At 39.2% G+C, this 16,254-nt stretch overlaps 1 protein-coding gene across 1 annotated transcript in view; it reads left to right on the top strand.

Moving 5' to 3' along the window:
• Positions 1-16,254, top strand: part of LOC132650978 (cytochrome P450 3A1-like) — a 32,839-nt gene that overhangs the window by 10,150 nt on the left and 6,435 nt on the right. The window contains exons 4-12 of the mRNA XM_060376296.1: positions 1,458-1,557; positions 5,082-5,195; positions 5,281-5,369; positions 5,724-5,872; positions 8,146-8,273; positions 9,121-9,190; positions 11,690-11,850; positions 13,122-13,348; positions 14,753-14,915. Coding sequence (XP_060232279.1) covers positions 1,458-1,557; positions 5,082-5,195; positions 5,281-5,369; positions 5,724-5,872; positions 8,146-8,273; positions 9,121-9,190; positions 11,690-11,850; positions 13,122-13,348; positions 14,753-14,915 — 1,201 coding nt within the window. The remainder of the gene's footprint in view (positions 1-1,457; positions 1,558-5,081; positions 5,196-5,280; positions 5,370-5,723; positions 5,873-8,145; positions 8,274-9,120; positions 9,191-11,689; positions 11,851-13,121; positions 13,349-14,752; positions 14,916-16,254) is intronic.

The raw sequence follows: 16,254 nt of genomic DNA on the forward strand, positions 1-16,254 counted from the left end.
GAGGAAGCACTATTCCTATTTGTCTTAGGAAGCGCCAGATAGCTTTCCAGAGTGGTTGTACCAGTTTACATTCCCACCAGCAGTGGAGGAGGGTTCCCCTTTCTCCACAACCTCTCCAGCATGTGTTATCGCTTGAGTTTTTCATCTTGGCCATTCTGATGGGTGTAAGGTGATATCTCAGGGTCGTTTTGATTTGCATTTCCCTGATGGCTAATGAGGATGAGCATTTCTTTAAGTGTTTTTCTGCCATTCGATATTCCTCTGTCGAGAATTCTCTGTTTAGCTCTGTTCCCCATTTTTTAATTGGATTACTTGGATTGCTGCTCTTCAGCTTCTTTAGTTCTTTGTATATACTGGATATTAGTCCTCTGTCAGATAAAGGGTTAGTGAAGATTCTTTCCCAATCTGTAGGCAGTCATTTTGTTTTGATGACCTTATCCTTTGCTTTACAGAAACTTTTCAGTTTCATGAGGTCCCATTTATTGATTGTTGCTCTTAGAGCCTGTGCTGTTGGTGTTCTGTTCAGGAAGTTGTCTCCTGAACATATATGAACATATGAACATATATATATTTATATGAATATATGAACATATATATATATGAACATATATATTTATATGAACATGAACATTTATATGAACATATATGAACATATGAACACATATATATTTATATATGTTCATATTATAGATTTATATATGATATAAATATATGTTCTCAATAAATAAGAAAATAAATAATTAATTATCAATAAAAATAAATAATTATTAATAAAGATAAATAATTATTTATTAATAATTATATTTATTAATAGTGTATGTTAATAAGTAATTAATTATTTATTGAGAATTTGTTGGTATTAATTTAATAGTAATATTTTATTTTAAATTATTATTAATTAATATTTTATATTTAAACATATCTTTTTATTACTATTAATTATGCATGTGCATATGTGTCTCTGCACATGAGTGCAAATGAACTTGGAGGCCAGAAACACTGGATTTTTCTGGAGCTCTAGTTACAGGGGGTTGTGAGCTACCCAATATGAGTGTTAGGAACCAAATTAAGATCCTCTAAAAGGGAAGTATGTGCTTTTAACTGTGGTACCTTCTCTCCAGCTCCTCACAGAATTTTATCTATTAAAAAATCACAGAAAATGGTATAGGCAACTGTCACACATGGACATTTAGACTTATCAAATTCCCACCTCTTATTTCTAGTTATGTCTTTCAGAATTGTTTTGTCTTTAAATGACTCACTGTGTCTTGAATGACGTTACATTATACAAAGACTTCATTGTGTCCCAGGTCAGAATCTGGAAATTGCCCTGGGAACTCCTGTGACAGTGTGTTGTATAACCAGAGTGAGGGTCATGCTCCATTAAAATCAAAGTCTGTGTGTAGCTCTCACTTCAGAGCCTGGTTTTGGATTAATCAGCTGTTTTCCTTGCATAGGCTGTTTGAAGGTCCAACACCTCTATTTGCCATCACAGACACAGAGATGATCCGGAATGTGCTAGTGAAAGAATGCTATTCTGCCTTCACAAACCGGCGGGTACGTAACTTCTTTTTTTAATTAAAAAAAATTAAATGATCATTTTTGTTATTTTATTTATGGTTATTTTGTTATTTTATTTATTTATGGGTATATGTTAATGTTAATTTTACAAAGCTGTATTTGTTACTCTTAGTTTCTCTCTAAATATAGATATGACACAAATAATTCGCTCTTTTATATTTGTTTAGTAATAAGCTTCACAATGCAATAGCTAAGAAGTTATTAATCTATTCCTAACCCTCTAAGCTAATTTGGCTTCCTCCCAGTGTACATCACAGATGTACTTGCACTTAGCTTTTCTTGTTCTGGCTTCTTCTATTCATGTCTCTTCAACCTATTCTGTGACTGCATCCCCTACTTCCTTTTCTAAATCCTCCTTCCCTGGCTAGTAGAAGTCTTACCCCGTTTTCTCCCATGTTCAGCAATGAGCTGTAAGCTTCTTTCTTGACATATCAGGGGACCATTGGGAGCAGTGTTTATATAGCACTGAGACAGGAGAGTCTCAGAACAAGGATGGCAACCAGATATGCGGGAGTACAGAAGTCAGCATTTGAATTACACAACAACCTTATGCCTACAGTTACATATGTATGGATATGTGAGCGAATGCCATGTGTGTAGGTTCCTGTGGAGGCCAGCAGAAGGTATGACATACCCTGGAGCTGGTGTTGCAGACGGTTGTGAGTTGCCTGACAGGGGTGCTGGGAACCAAATCTATATCCTCCAGAAGAACAGGAAGCACCCTTAACTGTTGAGTCATCTCCACAACCTCCCCTTTTCATAATTTAAACCTTTATATTTTACTTACTTAAAAATGAAATAAATACAGATTCAAGTGGCTTCCATAATAATGTACAAGCAGGGTCTAGGTATTAGTATTGCTAATAGGAATGTGTTGAGCAAGTTTAAATATACTATGGCATTGTAATCTAGTTGTAGGTAGACACTTGTCATCTAGAGTAATTTACATTTCCCATTTACAAGTCCTTTTTTATGTCTGTATGGTATTGATTTTTGTGGTGTCAAACATTCAGAATACAGAGAACCTCCTTGACCACACAGCTCCCTCTAGAGCCCATTAGCTGTTGTGTACAGCCTGTCTTCTCTTTGCCTTTTTTTATCCATTTTCCTTCTCATGGACTGTGCTCTTAGGTGTCAAATCTCATGACTTTTTACCTATCACATGCACATAGATTTGCTCTTGAGATTTGATCTCAAATCTATGGTTTTATTTATGTTAATTTTTCTATGCAGGATACTATTTACTTCAATGTCCCCACTTCTCTTTTTTAATATAATTTTATTTATATATTTATTCATTACAATTTATTCACTTTGTATTCCTGCTGTAGCCCCATCCCTCATCTCCTCCCTCATCTCCTCTGCACCCCCTTTCTTCTCCCCCATGCTCTTTCCCTAGTCCGCTGATAGGGGAGGACCTCCTTTCTTTCTCTCTGACCCTAGTCTATCAGGTCACACCAAGGCTCGCTGGATCATCTTCCTCCATGGATAGGTGATCAAGGAGCAGGCCATTGAGTTCACATCAGAGTCAGCCCCTGTACTCCTTTCCAGAGAACCCACTTGGAAACTGAAGCCCCAATGGGCTTCCTCTGAAGAGGGGATCTAGGCTCTTCCCATGCATGGCCTCTCTCTGAAACCATGGCTATCTAACTGTTTTATCTGGGGAAACCTGTTGGTTCTCTCCTTCCACACTGTGGGTCCTGGGTATCAAACTCAGGTTGTTGGGCTTGGCAGCAATCACCTTTACCTTTTGAGATAGCTTATTGGACCTCATTTAGTCTTTGGTCATTTGGTGAAGTTCGCTGAAGGCCTTGTTTGCAGCTGCCCTTCATCATGTCAAGCTGTTTTCCTTTCTTCCTTTAGTGCTGAGTACTGTAGTTTAAGGGTGTGTTGAGGACTCCACATTAGCATAAAATATAACCTGCCACAGAGGGCCTCTGAAAGCCTCTGCCTTGCAGACTGTCAAAGCAGATGCTGAGCCTGATGGCCAACCGTCGGGCAGTGTGAATGGAATTTTATGTAAGAAGTGGGAAATAGTAAGAGCTGGAGATACCAGGAACTCCACAAGGAGAGCAACAGAACAAGAAAATTTGAACACAGGGAACTTCACAGAGACTCATACTCCAACCAAGGACTATTCATGGAGATAACCTAGAACCCTGACAATGCAGCCACTTCTGATGAGAACTGATAGACTAAGATCAGAAAGAAGGAGAGGAGGACCTCCACTATCAGTAGACTTGGGGAGGGGCATGCATGCAGAAGGAGGGGGAGGGTGGGGCTGGGAGGGGAGGAGGGAGGGGCACATGGGGGGATACAAAATGAATAAAGTGTAATTAATAAAAGTTAAATAAAAAATTAAAAATATATATAAATATGAAAGATAGAAGAAAGGTCCTATTAGGGAAAATTTTCTTTTTGTCTCTTTATCACTGTATAAAGAATTAAGGCAAAGGGATTTCTATAGCATTATTTCTAAACAAAAACAACTGATCCATCAATCAAACCATCCAGAAGCTAGAGTGATGTTTTAGTTGCTGAAAGCTCTGAATGAGGATGGGAGCTTGGTTGTCTACATATCCAGCAGCTCACAACCAACTGTATTGCCAGCTTTACCAGATCCAAATCCTTCCTCTGTCCTCTGAATACACTACACACATGTACATGCACTCACACACACACTCACACACATACATACATACATGCATGCATAAAATAGTAAAACAAATTGTTAAAAACTCATACATCAAATCTTTTAAGTGTTACTGGCACCATCAATGGGAAAAGGGCCTGAGTGTGGATCCCCAGTATACACATAAAAGGCAGAGAGCAGCATGCAAGTGTGAATCCAGAACTGTGCATAGGAACAGGTAGATCCTAAGGGCTTGCTTGTCACCTTATTCCAACCAAACCAGAACCTTCAAGATTCAGTGACAGACCCTGCCTGAGAAAAGTGCTGTAGAGAATTATAGAGGAAGATCACAGACCTCTGGTCTTCACAGGACCACACATGGGCAGGTACACCAGCACTTACATGTGCACACACACACACACACACACACACACACACACACACACTGTTTATGTTATAAAGACAGAACTGGAGAACCTCTGTGATGCAAAGTTCACTTTCTTTCTGTGTCCAAGCCATTTGCCATCTTCACAACTCTGAGGCACATGCTCCTTATTGCTCCTATTTTTTCCCTAACATTGGACCTAATTTAAATTTATAGAGAGATTTGCGTTTAAAAGAATCCTGGGATATACAGGCTTGAAACCACAACAGGTTACCTGGTGAGCTCTGGATTTCTTATAGGCTGTGAGGAAGTGCTGAAATTTTAAACTTTTTTTTCTTTTGCATCCAACATTCAGTTCAGTCCATAGTAAACAGTATAACAGTAAGCAGTGTAACAAATTGTAATATGGTGCTATCTGCTCAGTACTTTTGCAACCATGGTGAGTTCCATACTTACACAAAACCATTTTTTTTTTGACTGTAGAATTTTGGCCCAGTGGGGATTATGAAAAAAGCTGTCTTCTTCTCTGAGGATGACGAGTGGAAGAGAATCCGAGCCTTGCTGTCTCCCACCTTCACCAGTGGAAAACTCAAAGAGGTGACTGAAAGGACTTATGATTGAAATCTTTGTGTGACCTGACTCTCCAAACCTAACTATGGATGCTTTTGTGCTTTGTGCTCAGATGTTCCCCATTATTGAACAGTATGGAGATATTTTGGTAAAATACTTGAGAGGAGAGGCAGAGAAAGGCAAGCCTGTCCCTATTAAAGAGTAAGTGGTGGTGCATCCAAGGTGGTTCTGGGAGGTTATCTGGGAGGATAACTTCATCAGAGAGTCTTTTTCCTTGTGTATCTCACATGGCCTAGCTGCATATACTCTACCTTTAGATACTATACATAGATTACATGTATGTGTATATTATATGTATCTAATATATATATTAGATAAATACACAGTTTGAAAAGAAGAATCATGATGGTCTGAAAGCCACAAGGGTAGATGGTGGGCAGGATGGGAAGGCACTTGGTCAATACTGAGGTGGCTTTGTTTCTCTTGTCCCAAAACTATGAACCATTTCAGGCTTCATGCTGCTTGTCTTAAATTCCCATGTCTCTGCCTCCTCAGAGTGTTTGGGGCCTACAACATGGATGTGGTCACCAGCACATCATTTGGAGTGAACGTTGATTCCCTCAACAACCCAAATGATCCTTTTGTGGAGAAAGCCAAGAATCTCTTAAGATTTGATTTTTTTGATCCATTGTTCTTGTCAGTAGGTATGTAGAAAGTTCTGTCTTTTGCTCCATTATTCTTGTCTGTGGCTGCATTTGTCACTTCTGCCTTTCTCTTTCACACTTCCCCAAAAACTAGCTTCTCTACTGGAATGTAGTTTAGTTGCCATGTAATTAGTTTTCTTAAAGGCACAGTTCAATGTTTTTAGTGCATTCAAAGACATGTAGCCCATTATGTTTGTTTTATAACTTTATTTTATCTTGAGACAGGGTCTTACTGTGTATCTCTAGCTGGCCTGGAAATTGCTGTGTAGACCAGACTGGCTTTGAACTCATAGTGATCTTCCTGCTTCTACCTCCTGAGGACTATAGTGTGCACCAGAATTCCTGGCTTTGTTTTAGAATCATTTTATTTATTCTTTGACTGTGTCATATAGGAATACAACATATCCTGATTAGACCCACCCATAACTCTTCCCTCCCACTTTCCTCAGACACACCAACATGCTTTCCTCCTTATTTCATGTCCCTTTCTGTGTTTTGGTAACCAAGTGCACTCAGTCACAGCCTGCTAGGATGGGACAGTATTATTGGCCTCATCTTATGCAGGTGTTCAGTCCATGAGTGGACCATGCCATGCCTGGGATATGGCACTGCAGATGCCCCATTGCTGGCTCTTTCTTTCCACACCTTCTTTCAGGATGTTCCTTGAGCCTTGAAGGGTGGGGTGTTGATACAGTTACTCCATTTGGGGGTGAGCACTCAGCAGTCACTGATTCTGTGTACTTTGATCACTTGGAAATCTGCATTGACTGAAGGACCACATGGCTCCTTGCCAATGAGGACTGTATAGTACATTGTTCTAGCTGTGTTGGCTCTTTTGACCATCATTCTTCACCTAGACCTAAGCCACATCGACCTAAGCAACACCTGTTCACTTTCTGTATATTTACATATCCTTGGCACTTCACGTCAATGGGATCATAGATTGTGGTCTCTGTGGCAGGCATCTTTTATATAGCACAATAGTAAATGAAACAAACATCACTACCTGCTGTACCCATGAGCAAAAAATGCTCTGTATCTATTGACAAACATGAAGTTAGTTTCACATGTTTGCCATGAATTTTATTGCTATTAACATATGCATAGAAGGATATAGTTACTTTTTTATGTTTCATGGTATATATTAAGAATCATCATTGCTTAGATAAAAGGTAACCCTATTTTTAAAATTTTTGTGTGGAAATATTTTATTTTTAAAGTTTTATTTATGTATTCATTTTACATTTTTATTATAGCCCCCATCTCTCCTTGCTGTCTCTGTCTTTTCACATAATCCTTCTTCTCATTCACCCACCTCCTTCTCCTTAGAAAGTAGCCATGTGGAGGCTGGGAATGAAGCCTGGGTTCTCTTCAAAAGTAGGCTAACTGCTGGGGCATGTCTCCAGCCAATGTACAGTGGCTATATATATATATATATATATATATATATATAATATGTATATGTGTGTGTGTTTGTGTGTGTTTTGTGTGTGTGTTTATGTATATGTATCTTTATGTACATATATATGTGTGTGTGTGTATGTATGTATATTCTGGGTCCATTTAACATGTTGCTTGATTTAGGGCTTTAATGCTTTTCCTTGTTAATTACATTTCCATATACAGCTCATGTGTCCTTTTGCCTACATTCCATCCTTCCTCTCCACTTACTATCATCCTCTTGGTCTCCTTTTAAGTATTATATGATATCCACACTTACACCTGTTTACATATTTACGTTTATTCATTATAGTATAGAACTGGGAAATGAGAAACATTACGTGATTTTCTTTCTTTCTGTGTTGTGGTCACCTGTTTTTGAGCTTGTCTTTTTTTTCTTGAGATAGGATTTCTCTGTGTATCATCAGCTGTCCTTGTGTGTGTGTGTTTGTGTGTGTCTATACATGTTCACCTTGCTTGTGGTTGTGTCCTTCCACAGTGTAGGATCTAGGGATCAAGCTGAGATTTTCACACTTGTCTGCAGGATCCTTTATCTGTTGAACCATCTCAAAAGCCCCCATCTTTTCTCTCTGGTTATACAAGGACTACAGGAACAGAGTTCAATACAAGAGTCAGAGTTGCAGTTCTGGCTGCTGCAAAGTGCAGAAGAAGCAGTGTGAAAGTGACACAAAGTGAGCACAGTCACAGTATGAGAGCAAGATTAGGGGGATAACAGCTTCTGGCTGAGACACTGACTTATTTGGATTGTGTTTTGATTTCTCTAGATGAACCTTGCATGTCCATTAAAACTTATTTTTTTTTTTTCTTTCCAGTACTCTTTCCATTCCTCACCCCAATATATGAGATGTTAAATATCTCCATGTTCTCAAAGGATTCCTTAGCATTTTTCAAAAAATTTTTGTACAAAATGAAGGAAACCCGCCTGGATTCAAACAAGAAGGTAAAAAGTGGTGGTCTCATGAGAGGTCCACGGTTTGAAAACATGTTGGGCTGTGAACATGTGAGTTGTGTATTTCCCTTCATCTGTCAGTAAAGGTAGATAGAGGAGGCTCGAGTAGACAAAGACAGAGAATATTTATATTTTCTAGGGCAGGAGCAGTTCGAGTTTTAAATTTTTGATTGAGAATAAGCCAGGAATAGCAATTTGAATGAGAACTAGAGTGCCAGGCATAAGAATTGAAAAATTAAAAGAAATAGTCACAGTGCAAGACCTGCACAAGATCAAGACCATAAAACTCTAACATATATCAGAGAGGAGCTCTCCTAGTTCTGCCCCTTGCTGAGTGACTATTGGCAGTTAATAGCTGTGGATGGAGGCTGTGGGCACTGGAAGGATTCCCATGTAGCAGTGGATGTCCACAGCCCTGCACATATGGGCAGCACTAGTTGAACTCAGTGGGTTATTAAGGAAGGGAGAAATGTTACATAGGATATAGAAGGAATTGGATGGAAAAAAAGAATGGTGCACATGTGTGAAGTTCTCTAATAACAAATAAAAATGATTATTTTCCTGTCATTCAAAAGCATTTGCAAAGAATAAAATCCACTGTTTAAAACTGCATCTATTTGTAATTTATTGTAAAAGTAGTTGATACGGTGGCTGGATTGCTTCCTGGTTTAGTCACTTGTGAGTTTGGTCTTTGATGACTCAAGTGACACTATCTATGCTTGTGAGTGTAAGGGAGTCACATACTCAGAAAGGAGAGAATAAAGCTTCTGCACTCCTGATCCATCTCTTACCTCATCAGTTGACCTTCTACATTTGTAAATACTCTTTCTGCTTCCAGCACCAAGTGGATTTTCTCCAGCTGATAATGAATGCTCACAAGAATTCCAAAGACACAGAGTCTCACAAAGGTAACCAAGGACTACCTGGTCTATGCACAGGGAAGCTCTCAGGAAGTGGGCATGCTGCTCAGAAAATATGCAAGGAGGCTTCTGTAGATAGAGGAATATTTCTGTCAAGTTGCTGAAAGGCAGACATGGCTACCATCTTCATGAAATTTTTTGAAAGCGCACCAGCATAACTGTTCCAAACGTGAAGGGTAGTCACAATGGAAGACCTCAGATGCCTTTGTGTTATCCAGGAGACTATAGGTGTTGTTTCTGTCTTTTCCCACACACTGACTTGAAACTCTGCCTAGACATCTGAGTCTAAACATCCAGACAGGAGGCATGTACCCAAACAGTGCTGATGCATTCTGGGAACCCCTAGTATGAATGTGTTCTATACCTTAATCTATGGTAGATATTGACTTTTCCTTTGCCTGATGAATAAGTAGCTTCCAAGGAAAGCCTCTTTGTACAAACACGCTGCTTCTCTCCATTCTTTGACACACTTAAAAACTACCTATATATTTTTTTATCTTTTTTGTGTGGTGTATGTATGTGTGTTCACGAGTAGGTGCACATGTGCAAAACCCAAGTAGTGTATGCAGAAAACAGAGAAGGCACCAAACATCTCTCCTAATCTCTCTTTGCTTTATTTCCTCTTATTAAACCTAGATCTAAGCTGGCAGCCAGCAGGTCCCAATGATACACAGCATTGGGGTGACAGTGGTGTACTGCCACACCTGGGTTTTCACATGGGGACAGAATATTCAAACTCATGTTCTCAAGCTTGTGTAACAAGTGCTCTTACCTACTGAGCGATCTCTGTAATTTTCCATCTATGTTTCTTTTCAAATTTAAAACTATCATTACTTTCATGGTGGCAAAATGACACTTGTTATATATATGTATATATATATACACATATATATATACTTTTATATATATATATACATATATATACATATATATATATATATATATATATATATATATATATATACTTTTCAAAGTCACTGTTTCTTTTTTTGTATAAATTCTTTCCAGTTTGTCCACTTGAAACCCTTTCATGTGATCAGCTAATGTTAACTTCTTTTGTACTTCATCTTTTTTTAGAAACAGAGTTTTACATGGCCCTGTTTGAAGGAGAGGTTGACCTCAAGTTCATAATATGCCTGAGAATGCATGACCTTTAAGCATGTTCTGGGGAATGACTCCACAGCAGTCCATCTACTGAGCTATATATCCTCAACCCTTCTGGTTCATTTTGATTTCTAAAATAGATATTCATTTAAAAAAAGAACAGGCTTATAGTCCCATTTCAATATAGAAGCAAGGGCTTATACTATTTGGGAAAAAGAATTTACCAACAACAGAATCAGAGAATTCATGTCAGTAGGTTTACGACTACCTGTAAATCTAACTCTATGGTCTCCAATGCCATCTTCTGGCCTACATGGACACTTGTACACATGTGTGTGCACACACATAAATATTAGTAAAAAAAAAATCTTAAGATCAAGAAGAGGACTGGAGATCAGTTTTCTGTTCCTACCTCTGACAGCGCACAACCTTCTATAACTCCTTCTCTAAGGGATCAGATGGCCTTTTCGCACTTCCATGGGCATACCCCTGACACCTATGTGGCATCCATCTTTCTACATAAACACACACAAAGATACACACAAATGAAATAAAATTAAATCGTAAAAATAAGAAATCCCTTTTTTAAATTAATTTTTTATTTTTTATATTAATTATAGTTTATTCACTATGTATCCCAGTTGTAACTCCTCCCTCATTCCCTCACAATTCTACCTTTCCCCCCTCATCTCCTCCCATGCCCCTCTCCAATTCTACTGATAGGGGAGGACCTCCTCTCCTTCCATCTGACCCTAGTCTATAAGGTCTCATCAGGACTGGCTACATTGTCCTCCTCTGTGGCCTGACAAGGAGGCTCCCACCTCAGGAGGGAGTGTTCAAAGAGTCTATCACTGAGTTCATGTTGGAGAATGTCCCTGTTCCCCTTACTAGAGTACCCACTTGGATACTGAGCTGCCATAGGCTACATCTGACCAGGGGTTCTAGGTTATATCCATGAATGGTTCTTGATTGGATTATAAGTCTCAGAAATGACCCGTGTGCCCTGATATTTTGGTTCTATGGTTCTCCTGGTTGAAATCCTGTCCTCTCCAGGTCTTACCATCTCCCCCTTCTTTCATACGATTCCCTGCTCTCTGCCCAAAGTTTGGTTATGAGTCTCAGAAATCCCATATCTCGAAGTTGCCCAATGGTGACCATGAGTAACATAGCACACACCTTGGGACAACCTGGCTGAAGTGATCTCCCTCATCTCTGGATGTGTCACTCGGATGTCATAATGATAACAGGTTCAGGGTGACCAAACAGCTTCTCCATATTTCTCTCTAAGAAAACCAAAGCCTCATTAGGTTTTCCTCATTCCATCTGTGATAGTCCATATTGACATGACTTACATGAGATATCTTTTTTTTTTTTTACCTCTAGCCCTGTCTGACATGGAGATCATGGCACAGTCAATTATCTTTATTTTTGCTGGCTATGATACCACCAGCACTACACTTTCCTTCATCTTGCATTCACTGGCCACTCACCCTGATATACAGAAGAAACTGCAGGAGGAGATCGACAGCGTTCTGCCCAACAAGGTGACTGGTTGGTGCTTGGAGTAGGAAGGGAAAGAGGAAAGATCATCAAAAACAGCTTCTCATCACATTCAATTCTGTGTGTGTGTGTGTGTGTGTGTGTGTGTGTATTTGTCTAAATTATTCTCCAACATATATTTTTGAGACAGGCTCGCTCACTAAACCTGCAGTTTGTTGATTGGCTAGGGTATCTGGACAATGAACACCAATGATCCTCTGTCCCCCAACTGCTAATACTGTAGATATCTGCCACTGCATCTGTCTTTATGAATGATGTGTGTCTGAACCCAGGTCCCCAGGCTTGTGTAGCCGACATTTCACTACTTGAGACATCCTCCCAGCCTCACGTGATAGTTATACAAACTGCTGTGTAAGGGGCTGGGGAGGTGGCACAATGGTTAAGAGCACTGGCTGCTCTTACAGAGGTTCTATCCATATTTGAGTCCCAGTGCCCACATGGCAGCTGTCAACTCTGTTGAAGCTTATTCATGGGGCATCTGATGCCCTGTTTTGCTTCTGTGGGCAATTATCCCACGTGAGGTACAACACATATGTAGCAAAACATGTACACACACCTCTGAAAGGCTCTATCTTGCAAGGTATTGAGACAGATGTTGAGACTCATAGCCAATGTTTGGGCAGAGTGCAGGGAATCTTATGATAGAAGTGGGGGAGGACAGGAGCTCCACAAGGACAGTGACAGATCCTAAAAGTCTGGGCACAGAGGTCTTTTCTGAAACTGATACTCCAGCCAAGGACCACTCATGGATATGGCCTGGAACGCCTGCACAGAGGTGGCTTATGGCAGTTCAGTATCCAAGTGGTCTCCATAGTAATGGGGACATGGACTGTCTCTGACATGAACTGATTGGCCTGCTCTTTGATGACCTCTTCCCTGAGGGGGGAACAGCCTTAGCAGGCCATGGACTTACAGGCCTGATGAGACCTGATAGACTAGGATCAAAGGGAAGGGAAGGAGGACCTCCCTTTTCAGTAGACTGGGAGAGGGACATGGGCAGGGAAGAGGGAGGGTGGGATTGGGAAGGGAGGAAGGAGGGAGGTACAAGGGGAATACAAAGTGAATAAACTGTAATTAATAAAAATGATTAAAACATACAAACAAACAAAACAAGTTTTAAAACCATTTAAAATGTGTCGTGCTAATGAAGATGCTCCAAGATGCTGTGCTTCACTACAGAGAACTCACCAGTACAAAGCAGATGGAGTTGAAAGTTTTCGAAAATCTTAGCACAAATCTTTTTCTTTCTTCTCAGGCATCTCCCAGCTATGATAGTGTGATGGAGATGGAGTACCTGGACATGGTGTTGAATGAAACCCTCAGATTATACCCAATTGCTAATAGACTTGAGAGGGTCTGTAAAAAAGATGTTGAAATCGATGGTGTGTTTATTCCCAAAGGGTCGATAGTGATGATACCATCTTATGCTCTTCAACATGACCCACAGCACTGGCCAGAGCCTGAGAAATTCTACCCTGAAAGGTACCAAAATCCCAAGAGCGAAAACCAAACCTGAATTATGTTGGTCTGTTCATGCTATGGTGTCTCTTGTAGAAAGATGGTCTAATTATGATTTTTGTATCCATCTTCATTCTGTTACGAGAGTGGCAGAGAAAGGGAAGAAAGAGAGGAGAGGGGGCATGAGTTGGGAAGACAATATGACAACTTAAATACAGAATGTTTTTTCTTCATTCTTTAAGTAGTAAATGAGCAACTTAAGTGTGAGGCAGGAACCCACTTTATTTTCAGTCTAAATGTTATGTGCTTTTCAGACTTGGAACATGCCATTATATTGAATGAATTTTTATTCTTTAGAGGAGTATTTCCCTTTTTAAATTTTCTCTCTCTTTCATAATTTTTGAGAATTGTGTGAATGTATAATGTATTTTGCTCATTTTCACATCACATTATCTTGCCACTTCTCTCTCCGACTCATGTTGAATCCCTGTTTGTCCTCAACAATTCTCCTGCTTTTATGTCTTTTAGTTTTTTTTGTGACTATAAGTTTAATTAGGGTTTCTTGAATAAATATAAGTATAGCCGTTGTTTACTGGAGAATGGGCTACTCACCAGTGGCTACACTATTGAAGATACGCTTCTTCCTCCTCTAGCATCTATTAATTGGCAGTAGCTTCTTAGGGAGGTGGAGTCTCATGAACTCCCTTTCTCATGTGGAGTGTTGAGAGTCTTGTGTAGTTACATGTTTGTTCATGCGTGCAATGCCATGCCATGTTCAGAAGATAGTATTTCACAACATCCATTTCATATCATGGCTCTCAAGTTCTTGCTGCCCCATTTCTGTGATGTTTCCTGAGGCTTGGAGGAGGTTGAGCACCCCACCATCACTTATTCTCAGCACTTTGACCAGTCATGAAATTCTAGGTTAACTGACTCCCACTGCAAACTGACCAAGGCTGAGATAAACCCTATTTTTTTGTCTAAACATAAATATTTAGAAGGCAGTCCGATACCATATATGCTTAGCAAAGCAATAGTAGTAAGCTCTCCTATAGTACGTGTGACCCCACTAGCCAGATTTACAATACCAGACATTAATTTCCTCTTGAAAATGGATTGCCACTATAATCAGAAAATGGTTCTTACATCTAGCCATATCACCATGATTACACTAGTGAAACATAATGATTCATTTATTTCAAATAGCATTTGTCTCATCTCAATCATATGGGGACCCTGAAAAGGCAAGGGGAATGGAAAAGACCTTTAGTGTACAATCCTCTAGGCCAAATACCTATAAGAAGAACTTCAACGAATCTAACCCAAACTATCTGTATGCTGCTGGATAGATGTTGAAAGGCAATTTCACATAGGTAGTCCTTATGATTTTATTCTTCATTAACTTGTCACCTACTGCTGTGTCTCCAGGTTTAGCAAGGAGAACAAGGGCAGCATTGATTCTTATCTATACCTGCCCTTTGGATATGGACCCAGAAACTGCATTGGCATAAGGTTTGCACTCATGAATATGAAACTTGCTCTCACTAAAGTCCTTCAGAACTTTTCCTTCCAGCCTTGTAAGGAAACACAGGTGAGAGAGAAAATTATCTGTATAAATGAAGTTTTACAGGAGACATTTTTCGAACTGAGGTTTTATGTATAAAAATGAATATTTTTGTTTGGGGTTTAAAATTTTTTTCTGGCCAAATGAGCTATTTCTCTTCAAGAATTAGTTAAGAGGCCTTTTATTCTATACCTGTATATAATGCAGCTGTAGCATTATGAAGACTCAGTGCAGACAAATGTAACCAAATTATATGCATTTTATTGAACTTCTAATCATGTCCATTTGAAATCGGGTATGTTATGTGTCACCAGGAGTTGCAATGGTCACATTTTCAGTGTTTGTTGAGTGGTTAACTCTTTTTCTAGATCTCACAGAAGTCCTATTCTCACAGTCCTCTCAACCACTGACTGATCATAAGAATCAATGAGGATATTTAAAACTCATATATGGATTCTATAGATGTTCCTCAGTTGGCAGAACTACAAGAACTAGAAGTGGTATTGTTTACCTCTAATCTCTGAACTAGAGGCTAGAGGATCAGAAATTCAAAGAATCCTAGACCACTTAGTTAATATGAAGCCAGCATGGGCCATGTGACACGCAGTCTAAAAAATTAAAACAGAAACTCATGATGCCTGGTCATACAACATTTCACCCAGAGTGTGGCTTTAAAAGCTCATCTCTGATTTCCCATGTTATGCCAAGTTGAGAATCAATATGTCAAAATACAATTTCTGGGACTAATGAGATGGCTCAGTGGTAAAGAGCATTTGCTATTCTTGCAAAGAACCTGAGGTCAGTTTCCAGCACCCATGTGGTAGCTAAAAACTAATTGTCACCCCAGTTCCTAGGGTTCTGATGCCCTACTCTGGCATCATTTGAAAGTGCACATGTGTGTTAGTTATACATGCAAATGTGCAGGTAAACACTCATACACACAAAATATTAACCTATAAAAAGTTGCTGGTTATGATGATTCCATCCTAACTAGATGATTTTGCATCATTTCCTAGGAGCTCTGCTCCAGAAGACAGGTATTTCCAGAAATAATTTATTTTTTCTCTTTATTCTTCTCTCATACTTCAAATTCTTAGTCACTTCCCAAATTAATCTTCTGTTCCATTTCCAAACCTCATTTAATTTATGCTCTACCTTTGTATTCTACACGCTGTTATCATCACCTACGGTATTATTTTGTCATTAAAAAGTCCATTTTAGTTAAATTTATTTTCTCTCTATTGAAGGATCTCCCCTCTCATTTATATATCACCTCATATTATTCCTTCCACAAACTCCAAGTTGTTCTTTGAAGAGAGTTTGCACATTGAACCCTTTTGTTAATGTTTTAAAGCATGGTTTACAG

The sequence above is a fragment of the Meriones unguiculatus genome (assembly GCF_030254825.1).
Source record: "Meriones unguiculatus strain TT.TT164.6M chromosome 13 unlocalized genomic scaffold, Bangor_MerUng_6.1 Chr13_unordered_Scaffold_37, whole genome shotgun sequence".
Taxonomy (NCBI): Eukaryota; Metazoa; Chordata; class Mammalia; order Rodentia; family Muridae; genus Meriones; species Meriones unguiculatus.